The sequence below is a fragment of the Gopherus flavomarginatus genome, chromosome 4 (assembly GCF_025201925.1).
Source record: "Gopherus flavomarginatus isolate rGopFla2 chromosome 4, rGopFla2.mat.asm, whole genome shotgun sequence".
Lineage (NCBI taxonomy): Eukaryota > Metazoa > Chordata > Testudines > Testudinidae > Gopherus > Gopherus flavomarginatus.
Genome location: NC_066620.1, coordinates 4,382,787 through 4,402,662, shown reverse-complemented (window position 1 = coordinate 4,402,662; position 19,876 = coordinate 4,382,787). Strand labels below are relative to the sequence as shown.

Below are 19,876 nucleotides of genomic sequence, written 5' to 3'. Positions count from 1 at the left end.
TATGCTGTGTAAAAAAAAGTTTATGACGTGCAAATACTGTGATGTACAATACAATTTGCTTGAAAAATATGCTTTGGACAAACAATAAATCCAGCTCAGGTGGTAATATAATCCTGTCTCATTTTGGTCAGACGATTAGTTATGTTTCTAATTTAGGCTTGTACATGTGACAGTGTAAGTGCCTTAAAGTCCACTCAAACTGAGGCACTGCTCTTCCTCGCTTGTCCTAGGAAGTCATATGCGATCTCTGAAATATCAAAAGCTTTGTGAACACTTTCCGAGGAGAGCAGAGAGTAGAGTGCACTGTCTTTTTCTTGGTTCCGCTTCAGGAAGTCAGCAATCACTTTCCAGCGTGAGGCTTCAGACTCTTCGTCTGCCCACTTGTGCTCCGGGAGGAAAGTTGACTGGAGAAGAGGGAAGACACAGTCATGGTACACCAGGAAAAACACAGACTTCAGAAATTCTCGGTCTCTCTAAAAATAAGAAAATGAAGTTGTTCAGAAAGGCTCCTGCACAAGCCTGTGCGGTTTGAAAGCATTTCTAGTTAGTTATACGTACAAAACTAAAATGAGAAGATATAGTATTTCTGCTGACTGTTATTCCGTTCTCAGGAACATCTTTAGACACTCTGTGTTGACAAACCCATGATGCTTCAAAAATTTACTGTCTCATGTAAATGTCAGCAGTGTTGTTAACATGTACACTGATGTTTAGTGTGCCTAATCTGGTGTATTTTAAAATGTTTAACCTTAACTTTTCTTGCACTATACTTCAATGTACTAAAATCCAATTATGCCAACAAGTACCAACTCTATTTCATGACATTCCTGATCAAACTGCCTTGATACAAATGGGCTCCTTTGTGAAAGGAGCTTAACTGAAAAAAAGAAATAACATGAAACTGTTAAGTGTAAAGGGAAAAACTGTGTGTGTCCTTTAAGATCTACCATATAGAGTCAGTGTCCCTTTTCTTTCCTCCAAAAATTTTTTTTCCCGTCTGTGTTTTTACATTAGAAATGCCAGGGATCTCCAGTCTTGTCTTCACTGGTTTTGCTGGAGGGAAGCTAATTTATTATGAGAAAAACTGATGTAATCTTTATACAGTATGTCAAGGACCTGATCCAAATCTCCCATTGATGTCAATGGCCTTTGGTTCAGGCCCCAACAAAACTACAAAGGGTACTTTTTTATTCTTAGCAATTGAACTTTAAAAGCATGTGGCCTACAGTCAATAAAACATGCATGCTCAGTGCTATTTGTTTATAAAATAAAATAGTCCGTCATACTACACTGACCAAAAACCACGAGGGGCATTTACATTTACGGACTATGAGTGTTGCAAAGCAACCCATGATGATCCTATATTAACACTGAGGCAAGTTGGCTATAATTACAAGCTAACATCAGATCCCTTCTTTGTTGGCTTAATACTATACTACAAGTATGGATGAAAAAAGATGGGAAGAACTGCATTTATAGTATGTACTTACTTCTTCTCAACCCATTTCTGTTAATGACAGGAGTCGATTTAGAAGTAAGTACTACAAAAATTGTAACAACAGAAATGATTCCAGCTAGTTACAGCACTGATAGCAATACCGTTGGCTTGGATTAGATTTAATATCCCACAGAGAAAATCTGTTATTACCTTTTCTGATCGCTTTAATGTGCTTTCCTTTTCTGCCCAAGCGCTCTAAAATAAAACGCAGAACTTGATATCAGATTGAGTTTGGAAAGCCGTGAAGATGCATATAAGGGACATTTTTTGAGCCGCAAAAGACATTTCTTTCACTTGATTCAATCCAGTTGATACCTGGAGTATTGTCCTCAGACATCAAAGAGCAGATGAGGCCACAAAGCAGGATGCAGAGCTTTCTGGCACAAATCTGGGATCTGTCCTCCCTCCACCTATCTTTCTAGTCACTGCCATACATTCTCCAGAACAAGCATATTTAACAGGACAGGACTTGGACTGGAAGTATGAGAGGGAAATGATAGTAGAGAGAGAGAGACCAAGGGGAGGAGCAAAGTTTTTCCTGGAACTTTTAAATACCTCTGGGAGACCAGAGAGTGGAACCCCGCCCCCACAAACTCAATACTGTAATATTCTTCTCATCATCTGGGAAATATCATGAACCCAAAGAGGACAAAAAAGATTCAAGGAATAAATAGAGATGGTTTTCCTGTCCCTTTTCTCAAGAGTGTGCATAATTATGGTCATTTCCAGGAGCAGTGGTAATCTGCAGGGAGTTCTGGTGAAGTCAGCTCAGTCTATCTCCAAAATCAATGAGATTTCATTGGGGGAATTTTTGCCAAAATCTAGGGAGTTTCAATGGGGAATTTTGTAAGAGTTTATTTTTTGTTTAGTTCACATCTGTACTCGGCCATCCTTATGTTTAAGGAATCAAAATGTGTATTAACGTTAGTTAAACGAATGACTGCAGGACCAAATTGTATAGAAACCCGCCAAAGTTGCCCCTAACTAGTTAGAACCCCATTAAAAATGATCTCAGCTAAATCATTTTTTAGAAAACAATTCTAACACAGTTTGGGTGTCCAAACAGTGTTATAACATTTAACTTTGGTTCCTTAATTTAGACTGAGGTGAGTGTAGACAAGGAGAAAAACTGAAGACTAAAAATATACATTTTTTTAATTTAAAACATTTAAATTGTGACAATTAAAAATTTGCAAATAATTGAATTTATTTAAAGAAACATTATTTTTGAGGAACATCAACTATGTGCCTGAAGAGGAAATGTTTCTGCTAAAATGATTAGCAGTCAACTTGCTTAATAGCACTTCGAGATGATCAGGGCAGTTCACATCTCAGAGGTACTACTACAGCGTGTCTGCAGGCTCAGGAAGAAAGCAGTGCATTGGTTTACAACCACACAGGTTTAATATTTTTTACTGAAACCCTACATTTGCAGATAACATTGGAATGCCAAAAACTTTCTGATGCCACAAAAATCTACATTTTACTTGGTGAGCTTGTCCATTTCTCTGACAGAACACCACTTGTTTAGTACTGGTTGAATTTAATCAGTTAACAATTGTGAAAAGCAGTAAGTATGAAAAAAATGAAAGATGTTAGTAAAATTAAATGTCTGTTTTTAAACTGTACTATTTCAATTAATTTGTTCAGTTCTTTCCTTGTAAATAGTTCACTCCTGTCCCCCTCCCAAAAGAATCTGTCTCCAGACACTATGGGGAAATTTTAAAATAATATTTATACATCGTTATGCTTTGCTTCACATTTACTCATTTACATCATAATTAAGGAAGGCAATCAAGTACAAGAGGAATGCAGGCTCATCGAATCTGCACAAGCTTGAAAGAATTGTAGTTTCTCTGTCATTTGCTTTTTCCATTTACTACCAACAAGACAACAAAAAAATCCACACCAAATCACGTGTAATACCTTAAAAGCTTAGAAGTATCATATCAATATACGATGTATTACATACCCTAAGTGCATCCATAAGGTCAGGCTGCTCCATGAGTTTGGGGAAAGTTGCTAAAATAGGATTACTGATTAAATCTGAAATGGAAAACAATTATCTCTGTTATGATTAATGAGATTTTAAATAAGATTACAATTACATCAGCACTAAAAATGACTCAATTTCAGCATTAATAAAATATCATTGCACTTTCTCATGATTTTGAATACCTCCGAACACAAATGTAAACTATTGTGCTGTTCTATTGTATCCACATTTTAAAGGTGAAATATTCAAGGTTTAGGAAATATTAGTAATTTATCATTATCAAAATGTATCAAGAAAATGAAACAACATTGAATACTTTTTATATAGTTTAATAGGCATTTTAAACTGCAGGAGTATTCGTTATTTTTAAAAAATATACAAATAACTTTTACATAACTCTGAATAACATCCATCTTGCTTTATTCTTCCTACACAGAAAAAGGTATAACGAGATCCATTGGCTGGAAGTTGAACCCAGAAAAATTTAGACTAGAAAAATAGTTACTTACCTTTCCGTAACTGTTGTTCTTCAACTCGTGTTGCACACGTCCATTCCACTGTAGGTGCGTGCGCGCCTCATGCACAGTTATCGGAGAACATTTTCCCTCAGTCAGGATGGCTTGAGCGCCCTCTGCCACAGTGTGCCAATGCAGAATAACATGGAGGGGGGCTCGGAGTCTACCTGGCCAGTGACTGCAGAACAGTATGTCCAAAACTTGCATCCTTTCCGGACTAAAGGGAAATGGCATAACAAGCAGCAAAAGCATGAACTGATGATCAGGTTGCTGTCTGACAAATGTCAGAAACAGGAATTTGTGCTAGGAAGGCCGTTTACACTGCCTGTGCTCTAATCAAATGAGCCAATACTCAAATTAGCTGACTGGCAGCACAACCGAACGCAAAAGGAAATCCAGCAGGAAATCTTTGGAGTGGAAACCGATATACTGTTCGCCCTGTCTGCAATTGCAACAAACAACTCAGGACCAAAATGGTCCAGTGTGGTCCCAGTAGAAAGCCAATGCTCTTCTCATATCCAATAAATGAAGCCTTTGCTCATCTGTGTGCATATGAGGCTTGTGGAAGAACATTGGCAAATCAATTTCCTGGTTCATGTGGAAATTGGAAACCACGGTTGTCAAGAATTTCAGGTGAGGGCATAGGTAAACTCTGTTCTTATGGGCAACCAGGTACGAAGGTCCTGAGACCAAGACTCTCAGTTTGCCTACTCCCCTTGTGAGGTTACCGGAAGCAGAAACACCACTTTCGTGGAGAGGTGGAGTAGGGAGTATGTCACAAGAGCGTCAAAGGGAGGCCGCATTAACTTTGTTACCGTGAGGTTGGCAGAACAGGTTGTTGAACCAGAGGGTATAATCCATGCAGCTCTTTTAGAAAACTGATTGTTTTTTTCCACCCACATAACTATCTATTATCCAGTGGAGAGTGGAATGCTGAAATAGCTGCCAAATGTACTTTAATGGAACTAACTGATAGGCCTTGATGATTTTGGTGCAACGGATAATCCACAATGTAGTTAATGGAAGTCTGCCTTGGAGAGAGACTTCTTTGCTGAGACCAGACAGTTTCCATTTGGCCGAGTAAGTACACCGAGTTGAAGGCTTTCTGCTCTTCAGAAGCACCTCCTGAATGTTTTTTGAGCAAGTCACTTCTAGTGGTGTTAGCCATGAAGCATCCATGCCATGAAATGGAGGACCTGTTGGTTGGGATGGAGAAAGCAGCTGTGGTCCTGTGAAATCATGCCTGAATCTAATGAGAGAGGTGAAAGAGGCCTCACCAACAATGCTAACTGGGTCAAGAACCAACGCTGGCAGAGCCATGCTGGTGCTATTAGAATGAGGCAAGCATGATCCTACTTGGCCTTGAATAGAACTCTGGACAGTAATGGTTTTGGAGGACAAGCATACAGCAGGGAGTTTCTCCATGATAGCAGGAAAGTGTCCATCAAAGATACAGGGCTGTGACCCCCTTGCGAGCAGAACCGATGGCATTGGTCTTTGTTGTAAACAAGTCCACTTGGGGAATTCCTGCAGCTGGAAGATGGACCTGGCCATGTCTGGATGCACCACCCACTTGTGGTGAGAGGAGAAAGGTCTGCCTAGGTGATCTGCCAGTGTGTTCTACTCTCTCAGGTGGTATGTCACTTTGAGGTAATGGAATTGGTTATGCAGATCTCCCAGAGTAGAACTGCCCCCTGGTACCATTGGGACGAACGCACCACTCGCTGTCTGTTTACATAAAACATAGTTGCTGTATTGTCCATTAACACTAGCACGTTTTCCCCCAGAATATTTGGGCAGAAGGCTGAACAGGCTAGACAGATAGCACATAGTTTCCAAGGTTTTTATGACCCCTTGGCTCCTGTGAGAACCAGAGCCCTTGGGTTTGTAGGGCTCCAATATGTGCCACACAAGCCAGGGATGAGGCATCTGGAATCAGTGGGAGCACCAGCTGCAGAAAAACAAAGGGAGTTCCCACACTAACATTCTGAGGGCCTGTCCCCCAATCCAGGAAGGACAAAACCATCTCTGGAATATGAATCACTTTGTCTAAACGATGTCAACAGGGGGCATACACTGACGCTAGCCATCCCTGAGGCCTCCTGAGGTAAAGGCTAGCATGCTCTACCACATACACACATGCTGCCATGTACCCCAGAAGTCTGATGCAAGTGCGCATTGTGGTAATAAGATGCACTTTTCGATGCAGTAATAGGTCTTGGAGAATTAGGGAATCTTTATGGAGCACAAATGTTCTGGCTTATGTAGCATCCGGAAGTGTTCTGATAAACTTTATTCTTTGCACAGGTTCTAGAAATAATTTGTCCAGAGTAATACCTCCAGTGCATTGAAGATCGACTGAATGATGGCCATGTTGGACAGAACTTGAGATTCAGACCTGCCCCTTACTAGTCAATGTCCAGGTAGGGAAAGACATGGACTCCCAATCTCCTTTGATATGCAGCTACCAGCACCACGCATTTCATGAAAGACATTACCTTACCCATCTTATCTCTCTCACATCCTGGGACCAACACAGCTACAACTACACTGCATAAAGCAGTTCTTGGTGAGCCCTGTAATGCTCTGGCAGGGGAGAATTGCTCACCATCCCTACAGCCTCACCTGTTGATGAGGATGAAGACGCATCAGGATGCTGAGGCAATGGCTGATCTGCTTCTGCTGGAGGAGGAGCTGTCTGAGCAACTTCCAGTGGCTTGATACTGGGCATTGGGGAATGTTGTGTGCAGTGCTGATGATTTCTGTGCAGCCTCGAAGAAGCTAGCTCACATGGATGAGGAGAGGTCCTAGCAGGGGGAGAGACACCTCAAGGCATCCAGAACAGCCACGGATATGGTGGTGGTGGGCCCCACAGCTGTGCCGGCCACTGCCCCTTATTGGGACTGTTAAGACATCCATGGACCCCACTGCTCAGATGGAGAATAAGCTTCCTGTCTGGTATGGGACACAAAAGATCCCACTTCAGAATCTGATGATGATGACTGAGTACCTTGACAATGGTGGAGCTGAACTCGTGTGGACAGGAGACAGTTAAGTCAAAGCTGGAGATGGCACTACCAGGGATATTAACAGTGGCTTGCCCCTGGAAAATACCAGCCTTCTAGGCACTGGAAGCAGCATTGGTACCTCATGTTCCTGCGGGGCTCGTGCAAAGATTTCAGTTGCTGATACCAGCTGAAACCCTTCTTGCATTACTAGGGACACCGGTACCAAGGCGGCAGCATAGGCTTCCAGTGTCGTCAGAACTGGAACTGGATCCTGGGTTTGATTAATAGAAATGTCAGGGGTTGGCTTTGATGGACCTGACACAGGTCCCAGAGTCAACTAACCCCCCTTTGCAGGAGAGGAGCACTCTGGGGAATGCTTTCCCTCAGAGTCCTTTGCAGAGGCCTGGCTTTTTTGGGCCTTGGTACCAAAAGTCTTGCTGAGTGAGGTACCATGTCTTTGGCAGCTCTGTCTCTCTCCTTTGGTACCAGAGACACTGAACATGGAGCTGAAAACATCTCGAGAGGCGTATTAGGCACTGATGCCCCTCTCAGAGAATGCTCTGAACATGACAGTCCAATGGAGGGCGAAGTGCTGTATTTTTTTTTTTTTGAGCACAGCTTATACCCTCTACAAACGTAACAGCTGTGACAGACGTGGGCCTCCCCCAAAAACTTTAGGCAGCTGGGGTGTGGATTACTGACCGGCATCAGTCTGGCACAGAACCAGCAGGACCTGAACCCTGGGGAGCAAGGCACGGCTCTGGTCCTGAAAACCAAATCTGGTCCAAAATGGACCTAGCAGCAAAAAGCCTACCACTACCACTAACTGTATACTACATAACCTCACTCCTAAGCATCCAACGAGAAACACACTATGAACAAAGCGTGAGAGAGAGAAACCTGCGAAAGCAAGAGTGGACCCACTCTTACAGTCACTGGCGATAGAAAGAACTGAGGGGTGGCTCTGCCCTCTCATATCAGCACACGGTGGCACATGGTGACAGAGGGGTTTAACCCACCCAAACAGGTACTATTGAGGGAAAAAGTTCTCTGAGAACTATGCACAAGGCACACACACACCTACAGTGGAATCGACATGTGCAATCTCTTGATGAAGAATAAGGCAGAAACTTAACAGTAAGGGTAACTGACCACTGGAACAACTTATTAAGGATGTGGAGGATTCTCCATCACTTGGAGTCTCTAAATCAAGAGACTGTCTTTCCAAAAGGCATGCTATAGCTCAAACTGAAGTTATAAATTATTGCAGGAATCACTGTGTGAGATTCTCTGGGCTGTTAAGTAGGAGGTCATATTCAATGATCACAATGGTCCCTTTTGGCCTTAAAAATCCAATAATCTACTAAATGAGTTTATCTTCAGAGTCTAATTTCATGTAATAGTAATAATAAGAGGTTATATATGATAAAAATTAAAGACTCTTATTTTCAGACGTGCTGAGTATCCACAATGCAGATTACCTCTCTGGAAGCCATGACGGGAATTATGACTTTGAGCACCTTTGAAAATTAAACGTATTTGGGTATCTAAATATGAACTAGAAATGTTGGCTTAATTTTATTGGTACGAGCACTACAGAAGTCCTTACCCTGGCAGTAGACTGTACATTATTTAGAAAGTCTAGGGGGAAGATAGAGAAGAAAGACCAAGAAATCTTCAGATAGCCTCATTCTAAAGTATGAACAAATATCAACCTACTACACCATGGTTAAAACTCGTGATGTATTACATTGTGGCTTTTTAAACAGTCACAATTAGAGAACACAGTAAAATTGTTATACTTTTACTGAAAGGAATATGTCTAAACCTGTATCTATTAAGACTAATTGATTTAATTCTTTCTGCTGTCAGACACAGGTTTTAAGAGCTCCCCTTCTCCTCTCCTGCCTACCCTCATGATTAGGGGAACATGAGAAGAATTATTAACCATAATGATAGAACCAGTTTCCCATTCATTTGCAGATACCATGAGAATATACATATAAAAAATGAACAAGTTTGGTTTGGATCCTGGCAGTTAAAGGCACTTGTAAACACTTTCAAGAGTGAAAAAAAGCCCTCCTTCAGGGACAGCAGCAAAGAGTCCTGTGGCACCTGATAAAATGTCCTTTAGGGACATTAACTATCACACTGTACACTGCAAACATGCATGCTCAACATTGTTAAAGCATCGTAGCAGAATTCGGAGATAACGTGGAAACACAGGGAATGCAACATTGTGATTCTGAGAGATGAGGAATTCCTAACTCCTCAGTGAATGTCTGGCAACACTTGTGGCCCTTATTCACCAAATACTTCTTTTTCAAAATAATTTTTATTGTAGACTTTTACGCTTCACTGAAAACAAAACTATGCTTGCTATGTTTGCATTCCACTGTGAGAACTTTAGTCAAATATGACAACTCACTTGATGTAAGTTAAAATATTACTAGCCTGAAATACAAATAAATACTTAATAAACTTTTTAAAAAAGACTCTTGAGTAGAAACAAGAGACTCTAAAAATGGCTGAGGGAGAAGAGGTTTCATTCAGTTTCCACTGGAAACCGCAAATGAAGTTCCTCCAGACTGAATGGTTATAGAACGTCTATACACTCTAGATATGGTGTGCTATTTTCATTCATACTTCTGAAAATTGGAACATGTAGGTAAAACTGCATAAGACGGCAAGAAATATAAGGCAGTTAACACACTGGGCCCCAGATCTTTCTTAAACTGGAGTTAATGACAAATGATTACTTTACAAAAACAACACATTGCCATCCTAATTGGCTGAGATCTATTATATTGTGCAAATCTTTAAACTTTTTAGAAAAGTAAAATCTATACAAACTTGGGTGCATGTATTGTACTATATTCTGCTAGGCCTAACTTCTAGTAATTCTGGAAATATTCTCTTCCTGAAAAAGTGACCAGAAGCCGAGAATACCAACACTACCTTTTCCCATCTGACTCTTTTTCACCAGAACAATTCTTACCAGCACTTTGCATGCTTATTCTGTCCTTTAGCAGCACATCACTGAGAATTTGTCGATAAAATATCAAGAGATGAATGTAGCACATACTGCCAATTAATGTTTCTGGTAGCAGACTGTTAGAAAGAGAAATAAAAAGTTATAGATTTGTTTCCAAAACAACTCATGCAATGCATTCCCATAAGGTGGAAAACATATTACAGCCATATCAATGTATATGAACAAACATATATTATATGAAGTTACAGGTTCACAAAGTCATCACTATGATCATGTGCTTTATGCATACACTGTGAGAAGCAGTTCGGTGCCACCAATAAATGACTCCGACTGTTTAAAGAAGGAAAAAATTGAGAGCTAGTCAAAAGTATTGTGAATTTGATTGTGTAAATGGAAGAACAGTCATTAAAATGCACATCTAATTTCAGATTTTCCCCAGGCAGAAATATTTTTAAACTCTACACAGGAGACACTTTGGAGAGAATAAATTGTTCTTTAAAGGGTCTGATTCTTCTTCTGACGAAGTCCATGGCAAAACACCCATTGATTACAAAGTGGGAGGATCAAGCCATAATTGCCAAATCAGTGTATATAGCAACTGCTGCCGGTATTGCCAGTCTAAATTCAGATCGCACTCTTAAAGAAGCTTACTCTCCAATACAAAGTATAAATTACGTACGAATCTTGAAATAGTAACCATGTGCCTATATTTAATTCACACACACGCCACATGCTGACCTTCCCCAAAGCACCAAAATATATTCTCTTGACTTCCAAAGTCTGGGCCAGATCTTCAGTTGGTGTAAATAGCCTTGGCTCCCCTAGCTTCAACCCGATATAAACCCAAAGACTTGTATCAAATTTGAATCCTTAATTGCCTCCAGTTTCACACTTCTTTTTTTTTTGGCTAAAGAATTCTAGTCCTTCAAACAGAACACTCCAACTATGTACTTCCAGAGGCAATGCAGAATGTTAAGCCAATTGTTCTCTATATCATAGTGATGCCACCAAGTAAGCCAGCATATCTGCTGTTTTATAGGAGAGTGAGTTTGGCCACTTTCTTCCATTAATGCCAATCCCATTTTTTAGATTCCTCCACTGAACCTGTTCTAGGGAAGGAGGATATTGTCTTGAGAGAAAAATCACAGTGGGCTAATAATATGTGATAAGTCACTATCAACATTTGTAGTGTTGCTAAGGAAATTAATCATCCTTTGCGGTGGTCTTGTGAGTTCTTTCTGGTCCTGCTTTCGTTAGCAGGTGACTCCGCCAATGACCATTATATAACCCTGTACCACACATTCAGTTCTTTGAGGGGAACATACATAGCCTCAATGGTCACTGTTTTCTATAGAGATTACAATTCTGGAGTAAGCACTCTCCACTAGGGGACCTATAAAGAGGAAAAAGCAGCAAAGAATCCTGTGGCACCTTATAGACTAACAGACGTTTTGGAGCATGAGCTTTCGTGGGTGAATACCCACTTCCTCAGATGCACGTAATGGAAATTTCCAGGGGCAGGTATATATATGCTAGCAAGCAAGCTAGAGATAACGAGGTCAGTTCTCTCTAGCTTGCTTGCTAGCATATATATACCTGCCCCTGGAAATTTCCATTACGTGCATCTGAGGAAGTGGGTATTCACCCACGAAAGCTCATGCTCCAAAACGTCTGTTAGTCTATAAGGTGCCACAGGATTCTTTGCTGCTTTTACAGATCCAGACTAACACGGCTACCCCTCTGATATAAAGAGGAAGGATGCTCTTGTACTTAAGGCAGTGGACAAGGACTCGGGAGCTAGCTTCAGTTCCCAGTTCTTCAGTTTTCCTTTGTGACCTCAGGGAAGTCACTCAATCTGCCTGACAACAATACTTCCCCAACTCATGAATTGTATGGTTTGATTAACATTTGTGGAATATGTGTTTATACTATGGTAATTGAGGCTATACAAGTACATAGACAGAGAGCTTTCTAAAACAAAAAACACAGATAAAACTTGGTGATCAACTTTTTTCAGTTATACATTAAATTAGAATTGATCCACGGACACAAATTATCATGGACAGATCTTCACTTTATTTTTACACACATAGAACACTTACTTCAGGATGCCTTTTGATCGTGTGCTTAATGATCTCAGTTTCACTAGAAGTTGAGGCTGTTTCTTCAGTGTTATCATCTGATGGAAAACACTACTGCTTGCTTAAGACATAAACAGTTGAAATTACCTTTTAAACATCTGATTTTAGTTTTGATGTTTGAGTATTATAAAATGAGAAGGCACATTTAAATATGCACATGGCAAAGTGAAGCTAAGTTTCCAAGTCCACTTTTCAAGCATGAAAAGGAAACTTCCTTTCTGATTCTGAACCAAGAAATAAAATCATTTAAAATTAGCACATTCTGAAGTCAACATCTCCTAAGTGCACTTGCATAACCTCATGATCTAGGCAGCAAGAACCAAATAACTTTTTTCTGATTTGTTTTATGCGTAGCCTCGGGTGCATCTTATGCTTGAGAGAGGCATAGCACAGTCAGTGCTTATCTATGAAAGGAAGCTTGGCACTAGTGTATGATTTTTCAGTCAAAGTAGAGACATACGCTCTTTCAACCTGTTGTTCCGGCCCTTGACACAATGCTGAGGAGGGGAGGGACAAACGAAACAGAACAAAGAAAGAGAAGAGCAGGTCATTGGTTTGGAGGGAGTCGGGATTGGCCGAGATGGTCCACGCCCTGCAACGACAAGCATCTCTGGCAAACTGAGTTTATCACAGCCAAGGAGGAACACTGGGGGCACCCGCTGGTTAAAATATCGACAGTGCATCATTTGAACCCACTTATGGTGGGATTTCATTTACTGCAGTGGAGGATATACACACACACACTACATATTCTATAACAAGTCACTTATTTAAGGCTGCTAAGTGCAATTCAGGAAACAATACACTATTGTATGCATCCATTTAAACAAACAAATCTCAGCCATTAAAAATCATGGAACTCTTAAGACAAGGTAAGAGTAACACTCACCTAAACAATGATGACATCAGCCAATGTTAACATCAAATTGACACAGACACAAACAGAAGAATTCTTCTAGCCAGCACCCAAACAACCTCTCTTCACCCCTTCATTTGGGGTACTATTTAAAGGATAATTTAATGGAAGCTGGGTTTTGCCCTCCACTGCTAAGGTCTATTTCAGAGAATCAGGGCATGGAGAGCTTATTTGGAAGGATATGTTATTAAAAAAAAAGTTTGCCATCTCTTTGAGGTAACTACATTTTGGTGTAAGTTGAAGCCAAGTCTGAATAATGTGGGTTATCACAAAAAAGTGGCAATAAAAATCTATCATCATCTTGCCACATATTTGTTTTATTACCCGTCTCTTCCTGCTTGTCTCCATTTGAAGAACATAATTATAGATACTATAGATAATGCTGATAATACATTGGCATGAATGAAGATCAGTAACAAGTTTAGAATAAAGTCAATTTCCTCATTGTTTGTAAAATAAAACTGTTTTTGAGCTCATGCTTGCTCTTTTCCCTCTCTCTGCAATTTGCCAAAGGGACTCTGAATGTCAAGCATAGTTACAGGCTCCACTCAGAACCTCAGAGGATTTATAAGCTTGCAAGGTTGCAAAATACAGTAACCAACTGTTATGTGTCATTTCATTTATGTAATGTACATGTGAAACTGTACCTCTTCTTGATATTGATGGGTCCACCTCAACACCTCTCTCATAGGGTGTGCCACCATTCAAAAGCAGCTCATATGTCCTGTAAATAAACAGTAATATACTTTAATAAACATAATCAGAGGGAAATGAAAATAATAGCATCACTTTTCTCTGAAAATAAAAACTGAATCTCTTTTCTTTAAAAATAAGAGAAATCTTTGCTTTATTATTCATATTTTAATAGGAGCTGATTTTGCTTTATCACTCACGACAGTTGAAACTCAAGAAGCAAGCCTGAAGATTCTCTTCTACAGTAACAAATAAGCCACATTTCAAAACAAGTACTAGCAATAATTCTCTTAAATGCAAGTCCAAAAGTGTTGTTTAAAATGAAACAACAAAAAATTCATCATGTTTTCATTCCCAAAAACCTGTATTTCTTCAGTCTGAACAAAGGTCTCTTCTCACTCACATATTCACACATTGCAGTCTTCATCTTGTGTCAATTGTATTTGTTCATTCAAACAGCAACCAAAGGTATTTATAAAAGTATATTTTAATAATGTGAAACTGAATGTGTTGACACTGCTCAATCATTCAAAGGTGACATTTCTAATGGATGATTCTAGACCCAACTTTCTGACATTTCTCGTGCTTCAATAAATTTGGTAACTTAACAGGCACAAGATTTCTGCTCACTTACTACTTGAGACTTCTACTACTACTTGAGAAATTTTAAAATTTGTATCACTTAAGTTAGGCTCCTAAATCCACACTGACTTTGGTGCCTAAACTCAATCTCCTGAATCCATATTTAATTTAGACAGCTAAATGTTAATTCATGAGTCAAAGTTTAGCCATCAAAGCTTGAAAGTTTTCATCCTGAAGATAAACATTTCATTTCAAAATTCTAGACACTGTATTCACATTGCTGTATTAGCAGCAGGGCAGGACATGAGTCTTATGGAAGGATCATCAATACAGTAAGAGAAAAGAAATGAGAAGAAAACTCTTTTCTCTTGCACTATATGCTTTTCATTGTTAAAAGGAGTATTGACAGAGCAGACAGTAGATTTCTTTTTTATTCTTCAAAGCTCACTTCATCTTCTACCCTATTTTACTCCATTTGTCAAAGCAGATATAACGTTTATGGGAGACAGAGCAAACAATGCAATTAGTCACTAAAACATTAATTATGCACAGTAGGAGAGTGCACATCTATTAGCAAGATTTTTTTAAAATGGTTTGGACCTATTTAGATTTGAGTCAGGCTAGATTGAGACATATTTCAAATAGCTCAGTGTATGTTACTAGACTTTACACATCCATTTAGCAAGTGTGATATCTCAGAAGCTGCTGATGGAGTGAATACGTAATAGATGACCCCAAGTTTCAGTTCGAATCCCATTCCATTCAATTATTCCACTATTAGGTCCTTTGGCCTAATTTGACTCAAACTAGCAGAACATGTGGTGAGAAAGGCATGCCTTATGTGGTACTTTCTTGGGATGAGCCCACGAAGTATAAAACCAAAAGAATGTCAGTGTCTGAAAGTGTTAAATTGATTAGTCAGTTCTGTCTTGCCTGGCCTTCTTTATTGAAGTACTGAAGAAACAAACCATATGTTTATAGCAGTGAATGTTGGGCAACACTGTTCATACTGGAGTAAAACCCCAACTCAAAATGACTTCACATCTCACCTATCATTTTAAGATTGATGCCATTTTGGAAGGAGAAGAAAGGAATGTGCACCTATATGAGAGAAGGACAGAAAGTGCAGATTTTGATAATGCAACCCAGAGGTGTGTCCATCTGAATAATTTTGCTCTTAGAAATTGCTAATAATTGCACACTTGTTGCTAGCATTTCAAATTGATATAATTTATTCTCTTTGTAAGGAGGGCTAGCCATGGCATTGGAGTGTGGTGAGGTTATAATTCCAGTACTTAAATTAGAACATCGTGTACATATATACTAAAACCAAGGTGAAAAAATAAAGCACATTAGAGAGTGGTTCGCTATTCAAATGGTCAAATTACTCAGACAATTAGGACTAATTTGGTTTTCCCCTCTAAAGCTTGAAGCAATTGCATGGAATTATGGGGATGGATAGCCCAAGTTAAGCCTATTTGTGTCTTGTTCAATTCAGCCATTTAAAGAACTTTGGTAAATTTTCACATGAGGTTGTTTTTAATCTGTTTAGGTTTTTCTGCTGCATCCATCATCAACTGATGGGAACATCTCACAACTTTTTAAAACAAAACAATCTTCCTCATTCTGTCCCCTTGGATGGGCAGAGTAAGCTGCTTGTTTTGATTTGTGTTTAGTTCTGCCAACAGTAAGAGCAGTGTCAGTCCTTTCTTGTGGTAGTGAATTCCACAGTGTTTTTAAACAAACAAATATTACCCTGTAGCATTTTGAAGCACTAAGGACCTATAAGTTACAGGACGAGGGACTCCATCCTAAGAAGGAGTGATTCTGAAAATGATTTTGGAGTCATGGTGGATAATCAGCTGAACATGAGCTCCTGGTGCGATGCTGGGGCCAAAAGGGATAATGCCATCCTGGGATACTGTAGCAGGGTGGTCCCCCGCTCCTGCCCTGAAGAGCTTAAAACAGCCCAGGAGAGGGCTGTGGCTGGGGCAAGAAGTCTGGGCTGATTAGGGAGGGTAGGTTCAGCTGTGGCCATGCCCCAGTCAGGCCCAGCTGGCCCCTATAAGAGGCTGGGAGCCAGCAGCCTAGATGGTCTCTCTCTAGCTATAGAGGGAGATGGGCCTGGCTGCAGGGAGCTGGACACAGGGTACCTGAGTGGAGCAGGGCTGGGGAAAGGCAGAGGAGCTGGGGAGCTCCAACCTGGAAAGTCCCAGGCTGTGGCCTAGCACAAGGCCAACGGGTACTGGGGGTTGCAGAGGGCAGCCCAGGGGTAGGCCAAGGCAGCAGGTCCAAACCCAACCTTGCCAGGGATGAGCAGGCTGATACTGTGGTCTGCCCCAGGGTGTGGGGGCTAGATGATACTGGCAGTGGCCATATTCTGTGGGGATAGTGGGTGGGGGTTCCCCAGGGAGGGGAGACCCTAAGACTGAGGGGTTACTGCCAAGGGCAGCACCCCCGGTAAAAGCGCACCGGGTCCAGGGAGGGACATGAGGGCCAGAGGACAGGTGGATCACCGGCCTGCAGAGGGCGCTCTGGAGCTGGAATGAGCTAATTCCCAGGAGTCACCAGCAGGAGGCACCGCAGGGGTGAGTCTGCTTGTCTACAGATACATAAACAGGGTAATCTTGAGTAGGAGTAGAGAGGTTGTTTTACCTCTGCGTTTGGCACTGGTGTGACCACTGCTGGAATCCTGTGCCCAGTTCTGGTGCCCACAGTTCAAGAATGATGTTGATAAACTGGAGAGGGCTCAGAAAAGTGCCACAAGAACAATTAAAGGATTGGAGAAAATGCTTTAGAGAGTCCTAGCGCTTAAGGGCAGAAGGGACTTCTTTATATCACAGACCTCTAATCTGACCTCCAGTATATCACAGGCCACTAACCACCACCCAACACCCGCACACTAAACCCAACAACTGAAATTGGACCACCGTATTACAGCCCACAGAAGACTAGACCATTATGTGCCACAGGCAGAGAATAGGAGAGACCAAGGTCACCGCAATGGCACGAAAATGATTAAGTTAGATACACCTAGATAATCCTGGCATATGACCCATACCAACACTCTGCAGAGGAAGGCCACTGCCAATCTCATCTGGGGGGCAATTTCTTCCTGACTGTAAGGATCCACAGATTAGAACCCACGTTTGCAGAGCCTGAGATGGCTAATATTCTCACAGTGCCACTGGGAGGCCATGTAGAGCCCTAGCCAGGGAGCACAGGGAGTAGGAGCCACAGGAAGTACCGTCCAAAGAATCCAGAGCGACAACACTCTGCAGACCTCTGATCGGCCAGTCACACTATTTAACCCTGGAGGGTGCCCCAGGAAGCTGTCTGGGCAACGCACACAGACTTCTGGCCTGGAGCAACTCCAAGCCTCACCTCATCTCCTAATCAACAGTCTCTGACCCCAGCCCAGTTCTGACTCTTGCCTTCTGACTCCAGCTGGTGGTCTCTCTGATCTCCAGTTTCTGATGCCAGACTGACTCTGATTCCAACACTTGCTTATGGAACCCGGTTTTAACGATTCCTCAACCCCTGTTCACCAACGACATTTCTTGATGTGTGAACCCCAGCTCAGCTGTGACTGCTGAGCCAAACTGCCCCCGCCCTGGTCCCCTACACTGACCCCACTTATGGTGATCTATTAGCCCCAGAGTATATGACTAAGAACCAGCCAGTCAAGCACAGAGAGAGAGACAGAGAAATGCTTGATGCCACCTCAGAGCCATGATACACCCTGTCCAGTGTTCCATCGCCAGCAGTAGCCATCTCTGATCCTTCAAATGAAGGAGACCAAAAATCCCAGAATACACTGGGGGGAATAGAGGGGAAAAAATCCCTTCTTGATCCCTACAGGTAGCTGGCTGAAGCCTTGAAGCATAAGCTTTTGGAATATTAGACATAAACCTGTAAACAAAACACACATGATAGGAGCTCAATATATTCAATTTAACAAAGAGAATGTTAAGGGGTGACTTGATCACAATTTATAAGTACCTGCACGGGGAACAAAAACTTAATAATGGTCTTTTCAGTCCAGCAGACAAAGATTTAACAAGATCCAAAGGCTGGAAGTTGAAGCTAGACAAACTCAGACTGCAAACAAGGTGCAGAATTTTAAGTGAGGTTAATTAACCATTGGTACAACTTACCAAGGGTTGTGTGGATTTGCCATCACTGACCATTTTAAAATCAAGATTGGATATTTTTCTGAAACAAATTCTCTAGTTCCAATAGGAATTAATCCAGGGAAGTTCTATGGACTAGATGATCACAGTTGTCCCTTCTGGCCTTATAGACTATGGATCTATGAAAAAGTTAAAGTGACCAAATTGATTTTCACTGTCTAGGCCAAGATAAATGCAAAAATATAAACTGAGTATCAATGGGGATTAATAAATTGGATTTTTAATTTTTTTTCCACTTAACCTCATATCTGTGTAGTAATCTAAATAAAAAACAATCATTCTGTAAATAAAGATTTGCAAAATACACTTGCATTCTAGTTTTTGGATACTTAATTTTGAGCCTTTGAGGGATGGATAGTTAGGACAAAAACATGCTGATTAGAAGTTCCAGATCACCTGAATATTAGAATCCCAAATCTGATTAACTTTTCTACAATTAAATACACATGCCCTTATATATACAGTTAATACATGTGAAATTCCAGCTCTACTGCTAACTGCAACAAAAAAATTTATATCAAAAATGCAAGCAAAAGTATGAGTTTAAAAAAAATATAGCCAACTTACTTGGAAGAAACTGGAATTCCACTGGAGTCGAAGAGTTTTAGAAATGCCCAACCACAGCTTAACTCTCCTCTTTCACCAGTTGACTAGAAAGTAAGAGAAGAATAAAACTTATGCAGCCAGCTAAAAATAGAAAACCGAAGAAATGAATGACATTTTGTGGAACCATAGTTAAAAGATCTCCCTTAAAAATCTGAAAGGTTCCAGAACTATGTAAACATATCTTGAAAATTTCAGGGGCTTGGGTATTGATCACAACATTTTGAGTGTCTTTTGCCCTAACCTTGTGTGTGTTATGTATGTGTTTGCAAGCAACCAAAAAGTTAAATAGAGATTATGGGCCTGATTTTCAAATAAAGGTTGGGCTGGAATTAGACAATTGTGCAACTATTACCACATGAAAATATCTGTCCAACTGTGTGTCCGAAGTTACCTTTAGTCTACGGTGAACTTAAAAAAATACAAACAACAAATCCACTCACCCACAGACATTTGAAATTACATTATCAGACAAACAACAATCACCACCAGTTAAACTGGAGTTGAGGTTGCGCATTCATAACAGCAATTTAAGAATTAAAAAACCTTACAAAAATGTTGTAATTTATAAAAAAAAAAAAAAACAAGCTTTAGAAAGCCAGGAAATGCAAAGATAAGATTAATTCTAAAGAAAGCAAGACATTAAGACTTGCCTACGCAGGGCCAGCAAAGTACACTGGGTTAACATGACTAGGTTAACACAAACTAGGTACTTTTTAGAGCACACCGGCAGGGT

The 19,876-nt window shown here is 40.6% G+C and overlaps 1 protein-coding gene across 1 annotated transcript in view; it reads right to left on the bottom strand.

Moving 5' to 3' along the window:
• Positions 1 to 19,876, bottom strand: part of NPHP1 (nephrocystin 1) — a 36,424-nt gene continuing 16,548 nt past the window's right edge. The window contains exons 14-20 of the mRNA XM_050952268.1: positions 19,105 to 19,187; positions 13,717 to 13,793; positions 12,115 to 12,214; positions 10,016 to 10,128; positions 3,471 to 3,544; positions 1,649 to 1,693; positions 1 to 473 (exon numbers count right to left, since the gene is read on the bottom strand). Of these exons, the coding sequence (XP_050808225.1) occupies positions 195 to 473; positions 1,649 to 1,693; positions 3,471 to 3,544; positions 10,016 to 10,128; positions 12,115 to 12,214; positions 13,717 to 13,793; positions 19,105 to 19,187 (771 nt within the window). The 3' untranslated portion in view covers positions 1 to 194. The remainder of the gene's footprint in view (positions 474 to 1,648; positions 1,694 to 3,470; positions 3,545 to 10,015; positions 10,129 to 12,114; positions 12,215 to 13,716; positions 13,794 to 19,104; positions 19,188 to 19,876) is intronic.